The 12,006-nt window shown below is 47.2% G+C and overlaps 1 protein-coding gene across 9 annotated transcripts in view; it reads right to left on the minus strand.

Annotated features, from left to right (window-relative positions):
• Positions 1-12,006, minus strand: part of LOC123750735 (tRNA methyltransferase 61) — a 32,537-nt gene that overhangs the window by 15,589 nt on the left and 4,942 nt on the right. For all 9 annotated transcript variants that reach the window (XM_045732838.2, XM_045732837.2, XM_069312500.1 and 6 more), the window contains exon 3: positions 27-245. In XM_045732838.2, coding sequence (XP_045588794.2) covers positions 27-245 — 219 coding nt within the window. The remainder of the gene's footprint in view (positions 1-26; positions 246-12,006) is intronic.

A 12,006-nucleotide genomic window follows, 5' to 3' on the forward strand; every position in this document is an offset into this window, starting at 1 on the left:
GAAGAAGCTTGGAAATTAGCCCTTACCATGGATATATCAGGGGTGTAGAGGATCTGTGTACGATGTGGCAATGTCACAGTCCAAAGTTCAGGAGTTGGGTACAGCACATGAGCCCAGCCTTTGGACAAGCTCACCTTGGATCCATACTTCACACCAATTAGATTCATTACCTTCAGGGATCCATATCGGGTTTGAAAGACATTGTCGACTGATTGCCCAATCTTGTTAACTACTTTAGGTTTGACCTGAAATATACACATACTTAACACATCATAACAAAGACATATGCTATGGTACTGGATTTATTGCTATGGTATTTACATAGATTTGAGTAGCATTTAAATTATCAATACTGAAAAAATGTAAATATGGCAGTGAGGCCTTTAAAAATTATCTTCTATGAGCACCTCTATGATTGCTTCCTAAGGCAGGGCTCCCCCCCCCCCTGAACACTGCTCACATGCCAGGCTTTCATCTAATGACACACAGGACAAGGACCTTTTCAAATAACAAACACCACAATCATGGAAGATCAATAATAAAATAATTATTATTAAAATTAAAATAAATATTATGAGATTTAAGACATGTAAAACTCTTAGGAACTGTAAGGAAAATAAAATTATGCAAAAAAAAAAAAAAAAACAGCGTTGAATGTAATGAAACGCCATTTTCTGGGTGAGACCCGGAGGCTCCCCGGAGCTTTACCGGCTGATATGCTAATGTCAGACTTTGGCATCAGTCATGTGTATGGAGTTCTAGGGCCTACCGGGGACCACGAGCCAGAACCTGGCCCCCTCAGAGAGGCAAGGGGAGCAATGGCCTATAGAAACCCCCGTGTGGTTGGAAGCATTCTATGTCTGCCATCGACCGGGTCAAGCATCCAGAAAGGTAAGCATTCCAAAACAAACCCCTATTCTGGTGAAAATTGCTACCTAAGCCGAACTAGTGGATAGAACTCTTCAACAGAAAACAAGGAAACTAGTATGACGTCATACGTCACAGCGCCGCTGTCTGCGCAGCTCCCCCCTCCCCGGGAGGGGGAAGGGGGAGCCCCAGACCTCCCACGCCGGCTATCCACCCATCAGTTCTGAGGCTGGATGTCAAAACACGCGAAAAACGCCGACCGGAGGGAGGGAGGGTTGCCGGGGAGCCTCCGGGTCTCACCCAGAAAATGGCGTTTCATTACATTCAACGCTGGTTTTCTGGGGGGAGCCCCGTCGGCTCCCCGGAGCTAACTACCCCAGAGGAAGGTCAAAGGGACAGAACCGGGAGGCGGACACCACGCACCCCCCAAGGAGGCAAGACAACCGGCAGCAAACGCCAACCCAAGGCGCCACAGCCCCGAAAATCCCGGGAACAACACGAGAACCACGAGCAGCAAGGCCCCTGCACGAACACCAAAAATCCATGCCCGAAAGACCGCACGGCCACGTCGCCCAGACGGCAGCGAGAGCAGCGAAGCCACGAACGCCACAGGCATGAGGGAAGAACACAGGCAGCTTAGCCGCAAGAACACGGCTGACCACCCGGGACACTATCACCTGCGAACCGGGAAGAACAGAACCGGATCAACGCAAAATGCGCTCCGGACCCAAATGCCGTGGCACGCAAACAACAGCGGAGGGCCGCCACTGAACACAAAAACGACACACCCCTGGCCCGACCAACGAAGCACCAACAAACCCTGGACCCCTCCAGAATGCAGCAGCCCCACCCCGCGCCAGAAAAGATGGAGATTGCTGCCACCAAACAACCAAAACGCTAAAACCGAAGGAGCAAGAAAACTCAGCGACTCGACCCCCAGAGGCAAAGGCCCAAAGGAAAGAGCCGACGAAAAAACACACCGGAACCGAAGGGGCACTACCAACCGAGGAGAAGACAGAGCACGCTGACCAGAGACCAGGATGGTGCAAGCGGCGCACCAACAGGCCGGAGGTGAAACGACGCACAAGACAGCTTACTAACGGTGCAGAAGCAACACCAAGACCGAAAGCAAGCTGAAGCGGATCCGCCTGCGCCGCACGAAAAGAGGCGACAGTATGTGGCAAGACGATGGCCCCCAACCCCCACTAGAAAACCAAGCCGAGAGTAAACCAAGCTAACAAGAGTAACCACCTAAGAAGGGACAGGAAAAGGAAGGACCGCCAAAATACCCCATACTGCCGCCAAGAGAAGCACGCAGGTGGGACACCTACCACGAAGCCACCCGACCACCAACCGGAGGCGAGACCACGAGGCAGAACATAAGCAGCCCCGACAAGGCCCTCCGAGTCCAGGAAAAAGGCGGAGCCGCGAGAAGATCTTGGGCGCGACCACCGAAACCCAGGCGGCACAAGGAGATGGAACGTCTGCCGAACAGAAAAACTCCCCAAAGCATGCAAGCCCGCCAGGAGTTCAGAAACGACGGGTCCGACGCGAGACATCGCAAGACAAAAAAAAAAAAAAAAAAAAAAAAAAAAAAAAAGCAGGGCAAGCTAGGAAACCAAAGAAGGCGGAAGGGTCGCCGCCAGAACAGGACCTGAACCAAGGGGCATGAACAACTGCAACAGACCGAGACAAAGAAGCACATCACAGAACACAGGCTGACCAACGCCTTAGAACACACGCAGAACATCCCTGCTGCAGAGGAGGCAGGAAGAAAGAGCAGAAGCACAAAAAACCCCAGGAGAACAACCAGGGGTGGACAATCAGGCAGGGACAAAAACCCCACGCAATCCATAGGCACAAAACGGCAGCAAAGTGCCACTCCACAACCGGACACAGGAACAAGGACACGCCACCGTGAAACACGGTACCAATGCACACGTGCAGCAGCAGCAACAGGCACCACTGCAACATGCAACATGTAAATAGCAACTCCCCTCTGCAAAGGCAGAGAACGGAGCAGGCAGACCCCAGACAGGGCCAACGGAGACACGACAAAACCCTGCAGGCCCAGAAACCTGCACCAGGCGACCGACGGCGGAGAAACCCCACTCGATACCTGCTGGATGAGGTACTGGGAGCTCTTTTACACCTGAAGCCCGGCCCAAGGTCAGGCTAGACCGGCCAGAGGATGGCCCACCAAGCAGCTGCTAGGAGCAGTCCACCGGCCCACATACCCCCACAACCAGGACGGGCCGGAACTGCCATACGAAAACAGGCCAGTGCGCCCTGGAAGTCCACGGACGAACCAGCAAGAAGGCTTATGCTCGCAAGTAGGTCGTGTAACAAGCACAGACCTCTGATGGTAATACAGTGTTCCCCAAAGGTGCCAATAGCACCACTGCACTCCACTGGTACTATCCCGCAAGTTCTACCAGATAGGCGGGACCCAAGAGCCAGAGCTCAAATCCTGCAAGCACAGCCAGGAGCCTTACCAGGTGAGTACAGAACCAACCCCACAACCCCCACACCTCACAACATTAAAAAAGGAGGGTCCCCTGAATGACTCCAGCATGGGTTGGACATGCACATGAGGGGAACAGGAAGGGGTGATAAAGGGACAGTCACTGGTGTGCGAACGGTCTCAGTCGTACAAAAATATACCTAAATAAAGACAGGTATATAAACACCGCCGCATCCAGCGCCCGGCCAAAAGACGCCAGACCGCAGAAACTCACCTGGCGAATGGTGGCACGAACTTGACACGACTCAACCGTGCCCAGAAGAACTTGGGAGCACCGCCAGGTGAAGACACTAGAGCCGGACCCTGCCGGACCCGCAGGAGAGCAGGGAGAGGCGAAGGAGGCGGTCCACACCCATGACACAGGGAAAACCGCGGTGTCCTCCCCACAACTGGGAACCAGGACACCCCCGGCGCGAAGGGGCACATACCGCAGCCAGGGAGAAGAACGAGAGGCGAAGCACTGTAGCAAAAAAGGGCGCAAAACACCAGCACTGAAACACCACCCAGACCAAAACAAACTCCACGGCGCATGTGCATAACACGCTGGCAGAACCGCACACCCTCCCTGCGGGAAGGCGCCAGCCAGGACTACTGCACGAGAAAAGTAGCCAAAAGAGGAAGCAGGAACAATAAAACCGGCCAAAGAAGCAAAGAGCCCAAAAAGGAACCCAACCGGGCGACAAGTAGCCCAACCGGTCGACAAGTAGCCCAACCGGGCGACAAGTAGCCCAACCGGGCGACAAGTAGCCCAACAGGGCGACAAGTAGCCCAACCGGGCGACAAGTAGCCCAACAGGGCGACAAGTAGCCCAACAGGGCGACAAGTAGCCCAACAGGGTGACAAGCAGCCCAACAGGGCGACAAGCAGCCCAACAGGGCGACAAGCAGCCCAACAGGGCAACAAGCAGCCCAACAGGGCGACAAGTAGCCCAACAGGGCGACAAGTAGCCCAACAGGGCAACAAGTAGCCCAACAGGGTGACAAGTACGAGGAGCTGACAGACGTTCCAATAATGCGGGAAGTAGCGAAAAACCTTCCCGTACCCTCGAGAACACAGAAGCCAACACTAGTCCCGAAGGCGCAGGCGCACCCGAGATCAGAAGTCACGCAGAACCCCATCGAACGGGGAAACATGACCAAAACACCGTCCCAAAAAGGGGTGGGAGGAAACATCCACCCACAAGACGGAACCAACCGACTCAAAGGCCAAGGAACCGAGCCCAGGGAGGGGCCGACGTCCAACAGCACGTACGGCGAGTGGTGAGGAAAGACCCCACTCCGCGTAACCACAAGCCCCGCCTTGTGGTTACGGGGCTTATGGTTACTTACGGGGCTTGTGGTTACTGTAACCACAAGCAACGCCCCCCCCTCGCTGGAAGTGAAGGGGGGACTCTGGGGTCACATCCATCGGACCCGCGCGCCCCCAGGGGTTTCCCAGGGTCCCGAGCGTTTACTTTAAGAGGACTCGCGCTCAGGTAATCCCAGGCAGGGTACTGCTAACCGGCACCCAAAGCTACCAAACAACTTTCTAAGAGCTGAACCCCCGGGATGTGTACACTCACGGGGACCTAGCAGGGGTACCACCAGAAAATACTCAGAACACAAGGGATACAAGGGGCAAGAACGAAGGCAGACCCCCCCACCAGGTAGATAAACAAAAAGAAAAAGAAAACCCCGCAAGAGGACAGCGTACCCAAGCGGGACAGAGCCGGCCGCTATGATTGGTAAAGACAAGCTGCACAGTACCCTGCGCCCCACCAGTGCAAACACTGCCCCTTACTCTAAGGCAAACAAGGGAGACAGAACACCCGAGCACACAAAGAGCAGCCGAAAACCAAGCAGTAAACGGCCAAGCAGGGGCAGGACCCAAGGAACTTGTGGAAGGTGGCCCCAAGCCCCAAGGGCAGTACTTACAGGGCACCTAGGGAAGGGAACCCTAGGCGCATGCAGGCCGAGTACTGAAGAATCACTCCCGGCTCACGCACCACCTAGAAAACAGACACCACACTCTAGGTACAGTGCTGAAACAACCACTGGAGCCGGAGCACATAACCACTGCCTATAGCATCAGCCGAAGAACTGATGGGTGGATAGCCGGCGTGGGAGGTCTGGGGCTCCCCCTTCCCCCTTCCGGGGAGGGGGGAGCTGCGCAGACAGCGGCGCGGTGACGTATGACGTCATACTAGTTTCCTTGTTTTCTGTTGAAGAGTTCTATCCACTAGTTCGGCTTAGGTAGCAATTTTCACCAGAATAGGGGTTTGTTTTGGAATGCTTACCTTTCTGGATGCTTGAACCGGTCGATGGCAGACATAGAATGCTTCCAACCACATGGGGGTTTCTATAGGCCATTGCTCCCCTTGCCTCTCTGAGGGGGCCAGGTTCTGGCTCGTGGTCCCCGGTAGGCCCTAGAACTCCATACACATGACTGATGCCAAAGTCTGACATTAGCATATCAGCCGGTAAAGCTCCAGAGAGCCGACGGGGCTCCCCCCAGAAAATTCAATACTTGAGAAAAATTATCAGAGAAAGTGTTACATCACCAATACAGTACCAAAGAAAAACTCCATTTCATTATACTCTAAAAAAAAAAAATAATAATTGAGCAACAGTCGCCTGCAAAAAGCACCACTTCCTTCCACAAAAAAAAAAGGTTGACTAATGAAATGCCACTTTCTGGTTGTGAAATGCCATTTTCTGACTGTGAAATACCACTTTCTGGTGGAATCATGGAGGTTCCCTGAAGCTATCTTACTGATTAAATGCCACACTACATGGAGTCAACAGTCGCAGAGTTCTTGTATGTCTACCGTGGACCACAAGCCAGAACCTGGCCTCCTCACAGAGGTGCAGGGAGCAATGACTCATGAACACTTTACATTTAAATTTATCATCTTGCCATCGACCAGGAAAACACCAAGAAAATTAGGATAATCAAAACAGACTTCTGCATGGTTGAAAAATGAGACCAACACCCTCAAAATATCAAAAGAACTCCCCAATAAGCCACCACCAGATAAAGTGCACTAGGCACCTCTGGCCTAACCAATAAAGAATCAACAAACAAAGGACCCTCCGGAAACCAGCCGACATCATCATCTCCAGAAAAGAAGTCGGCTGCACAAAATGAACAAAATACCAACCAGGATCAAATAACAAAAAGCCACCAAAAAATATCCCAGACTGAAAGGGCCACCATAAAATGAGCAGGAGAAAAAGGGAAACCTGGCCAGAGGAAGAAACGGAGAGACAGAGGAAGAAAAACCCCAAGACCCAACAGCGGTAAGCAAGCAGCCTGAGAGAAATGCCGGTGTACAGTCACTAGCTGAAGGGCTGGCAGCACCAGCCACAGTGCACCACACCAGCCAACAACACTCCCTAATCCAGAGAGTTAGGGAACCCAGGGGCAAGACGGAAAGCCCAAGAACCCCAACTTACCCCAAGGGTGAGGACCACAACAAGCAAGGAAGAAACAAGAAGAAGCATCTCTGATCGAGGGAGGACGCTACGCACGCTACGCTCCTCACTATAAGTTGTATATCAGCCCTTAAACTTACGCCAGATGATGTAGACCACCACCCACAGGCAGCTAAGTACATGGAGTCCAAGCATGTTATAGCAAAACCAAAGTAACCGACCAAAATCAACTCATTCCATCTCAAATAAGTTTCAAAACAATCCTCTACGGTGTGAGTACCAGTGCATGCTGCCGCCACCGCGCTGCCTGACGCAAGTTTCTTCTCAACATATACCCCTCAGTCCATTCTAACCAATCATGTCTCCTAAAAATGTGACTGTGCAGGGAAATAAGGGCAACAAACTCCTTAACAAGACATCCATCCCGGCCAACTCTAACAATATCCGTGTTTCTCCGTCTGGAAGCTCTGGGGTCCGGGGTGGCGGGGCTGCCCTCCCCTCCACCCCATTGAGCAAAGGAGCAGAGTCCTCTCAACCCTCTCCTATGTCCATGCTAGCATCCCAGTATAATCAACTCAAGCGAGCTTCCGGTCCCTCACCGGAATTCACTAACTGGACCGAGAATCTGTGGTTCAAAAAGTTGTGCCTAGTCCTCGAGTCACAAAATTCTATCATCTTGAGTCTTCTCAACGAGAATCTAGCGAACCGCGCTAATCTCCAACAACAACAACAAGAAATAACCCTCCTCTGCGAGGATATTAGAAACTACAAGGCTAGCCAAGACCAACTACAGCATGATTTGAATGATCTCCATGAGGAAAACAACCTTCGGAAAACTGATGAAGCCTTAAAAAAGCAGGAGGAAGCTCTCAGCAAAATGACTGCATGTATCAGTACATTTTCAGCTCAACGTTCCGTCTCCCAGGAGGAACAAGACCAGCAAAAGCTGCTAGACTCTGTTATCGTGTCGTCCCAAGATATACCTGTGGAACATGAAGGTGAAAATTGTTTCGAAATAGCTAAGGATCTCTTAAAAAACAAACTGCAGCTCAATCTAAACAAAACTGACGTTATTGCTGCCTACAGAGTAGGCAAAAAGAATCCATCAGGTCTAAATCAACGGAAAATTCGCCTGAAGCTGTCTTCCCAGTTCACGAAATCCAATCTAGTCCGGACAGCTGCATCCCTACGGAAGGGATTATACATCAACGAGTGCTTGACCAGGAACAGACAGCAAATCCTCTACCGCCTGCGTCAAATCCGGCAACAAAACCCAGATGCTATTCATCAGTGCTTCGTTAGAGATGGTCTGATAAAGGTGAGAAAAACCGCAGAGGGCAAAATGTTTACTATTACTAGAGAAGAAAACCTCAACACTTTCCTCTCCCAATGTGGTTTGTCTCACCTTATCACTCCCAATGAATTAACTTAATTAACCCCCTGTCAACTAGTGGGGCTAGGTATCCTAAGTCTCCTTGGTTCATTTTCTGACTTAATTTTTAACTTACTCTTACCTAGTCATTTACCGAAATTATTTAATTGAGTTATTAAGTAGTTCTTCAGGTCTTTTTAATTATACAGTCATTACTGAACTATCTATAGTTATTAATCATTAGCTTAAATTTGCCTATGTTTATTATTCAACATTTCTTTGATTTCATTTATTACCTAGGTTGCCTAGCCTTGCCATGCTCCCTTACTCCATTGTACCCCTGGCCTTGCCTGCATCTCAAATTGCAAATTGTTACTTACAGTGTACCTGTGAGTACTCGTAAGCAATCTACCTCATTTTTGCTCAATTTTTTTTTTTTTTTTTGTATTGCTTAGTCTTGCTTATATTTTTTGTTTTGTATTTCCATATCTTGTGTTTTGTATAGTCCATGTTTACATGTTTTTTCTTTAATCTCATTAATTGCCTAGGTTGCCTAGCCTAGCCATACTCCCTTACTCCTTTGTACCCCTGTAAGCCCCTTTTGTGTTTGTTTTGTACAGTATTGTGTATATATTTTTCCCTATTTTATAGCTTTTTTCTACTTATTTCTGATTCTACAATCAGCTTTTTTTATGCAGTCAAGTATAGACCCTGAACTTAACCTCTTATCCACTATCTATGACAATAATCACTTTAATGATCTAAATTGCAGATATTTTGCAGCACATGATGTAAACAATGTATTAACTCATAATCACAATATCTCTGTAATCAATTTGAACGTTAGATCCCTAGGTAAACACTTCGATGATGTTAGTGCCTTGATTGAAACTATTGGCAACAAATTCTCTTTTATTATACTTACTGAAACATGGTTGAAAGAGGATACTACTCAACTCTTTAACATGCCTAACTACTCAGCAATTCACAACTGTCGTCAACTTCAGAGAGGTGGTGGCACTGCTCTTTACTACCACCAAGAACTAACATGCTTAAAAGAAATTAGAACTAGAGACTGCTATGGGGAGTATATCTTCGCCAGCTTCAGAGTCAAGGGTGCCGAGTCTGTCCTGTCTGTGGGTGCAGTCTATAGAATTCCCAACACTGCTGTGTCTGGATTCAACTCAAACCTTAGAAATCTAATACTTGATAACAGACTGAACAAAAACCACCTAATTATCGCAGGGGACTTTAATATTGACCTCTGCGAGCCAGAACACCCTACTGCTGTTAGCTTCCTCAACTGTATGAATTCCTGCCTCCTCATACCCTTAATCACTAGACCTACTAGAATCACTGATAGCACTGCCACGACTCTAGATCACATCTGGACCAACATAACCTCTCCGCTTACTTCAGGTATAATCACCGATAGCACTACAGACCACTACCCCACATTTCTCTTAACTAACATTAGCAAACCACCTCTAGAAACAAGGGAGTTAAGCTTTAGGCTGCACAATGAAACTGCTATAAACAATTTTATAACTGCTGCTGATAATGTCAACTGGGAGTCCGAGTTAGGTAACATAGGGGACATCAACCTAGCAGTGCAATCTTTTCTACAAACAACTCTTAGCCTTTATAACACCCACTGTCCTAGGCTTACAAAACAAGTCACAAGCAAAAGGCTTAACAATCCTTGGCTTACAAAGGGAATACTGAAATCCATTAACAAAAAACACGACCTTGAGAAGAAGTATAGGTTAGGAATTGTCTCCAAAGAATTCTCAAAGAATTACTCATTATTGCTATCTAAGATAATTAGACGAGCCAAAACTAATTACTACGAAGATAAATTTACTCAAATAAAGAGCAACATTAAACAAACTTGGAGCACAATTTCACAAATATTGGGATCAAAGAAATCTTTAAATAACAAACCGACTCTCCTGTCTAATAACGATGGTCAGCTTTCAGCCTCTGATTCTGCTATTGAGTTTAATAGGTTCTTCTCTTCCATTGGTTCATCCCTTGCAAATGATATTCCATCTTCCAGTACTGACATTAAGGACTATCTTACAGGTAACTATCCACAGTCTCTGTACCTAAAGCCTATTAACTCCACTGACGTCAATGAGATAATCCTTTCCCTTAAAACCAAGTCTGGTGCCCTTGAGGAGATACCAACTTTAATTTACAAAAAAGCCTCCAGATCTTTAGCCCCTGCTATTGCTTTGCTCTTCAACAAGTCACTTGAACTCCAAACCTTTCCAGATATTCTAAAAAAAGCGAGAGTAACGCCTGTCCACAAATGTGGTGACCCCACAGATGTTAACAACTACAGACCTATATCAATCCTGCCAAACTTGTCAAAAATTTTTGAAAAACTTATATACAAGCAGCTTTACTCATATCTAGCCAAACTCAATATACTTAGCCCTTGCCAATATGGCTTCAGACCCAAAAAAAGCACTAACGATGCACTTATTAGTATGCTTAACTCGATTCATACAGCTCTTGATAAAAAGGAGTTCCCTGTTGGGTTATTTGTGGACCTGCGTAAAGCTTTTGATACTGTCAACCACCATAACCTTCTTCTTAAATTACATCATTATGGAGTCAGAGGACACTCCCTACAATACCTCGAGTCCTACCTTACTGACAGGCTCCAATATGTTTATGTGAATAATACAATTTCTCCCACCCTACCCATCAACATTGGTGTTCCTCAGGGCAGCATACTTGGCCCTCTCCTCTTTCTCATCTACATTAATGACCTTCCAAATGCCTCCCAACACCTCAAACCAATTCTATTTGCTGACGACACAACCTTCATTTACTCCAGTCCTGACCCTCTTGCTCTAAATGCCACAGTAAATACTGAGCTAAATAAAGTCCATCTTTGGCTAACTGCCAACAAACTCACCCTTAACATTGACAAAACCTTCTATATTCTGTTTGGCAATAAATCCTCTAGTCTTATAAATCTCAAAATAAACAATACCCAAATTTGTAACAAATTAGATGGCAAATTCCTTGGCATTCTCATTGACCACAAGCTGAATTTCCAGGGACACATTCTAAATATATCTAAAAAAGTTTCAAAAACTGTGGGCATTCTTTCTAAGATCAGATATTATGTACCACGCCCTGCCCTGGTGACTCTCTATTACTCCCTTATCTATCCTTATCTCAACTATGGTATTTGTGCTTGGGGTTCTACTACCCAAAATCACTTACGTCCTCTAATTACCCAACACAAAGCCGCTATTAGAACAATATCCAACTCTGGCCCCAGACATCACTCGGTACCCCTACTCAAATCTCTTAATATGTTAGATATTAAGTCACTGCACATTCTCTCATGTGTATTATACATATATAAAACGCTAAACTATAATGCCAATCCTGATCTTAAAAGCTTCATAGTAGGTTGTAACAGAACCCATGAGCACCACACCAGAAATAAATACAGTTTTGATATTCCTAGAGTACGTCTTAATCAAACTAGAAATGCTCTGCAAATCAAGGGGCCCAGAATGTGGAATGACCTTCCCAACCATGTTAAAGACTGTACCTCTCTCAACCAGTTTAAGATAAAAACTAAACACTACCTAATAAATTCCCTGTAATCTACCTCACTCCTCTATTGTCAACCCATGTCTGTTATTTTTTTTTTTTTTTTTTTTTTTTTTTTTTTTTTAATCAACACTGTTTGTCAACCTATTGTATTTGTGCTGCTTTTTCAGTCATGTTTCCCCCTTTTTTTTATCTTTATTTGTATTTGTTCTCAACATCTTTTATTCTTTATGCTCAATTAGTATTAA

This window comes from Procambarus clarkii, chromosome 72, assembly GCF_040958095.1.
Source record: "Procambarus clarkii isolate CNS0578487 chromosome 72, FALCON_Pclarkii_2.0, whole genome shotgun sequence".
Taxonomy (NCBI): Eukaryota; Metazoa; Arthropoda; class Malacostraca; order Decapoda; family Cambaridae; genus Procambarus; species Procambarus clarkii.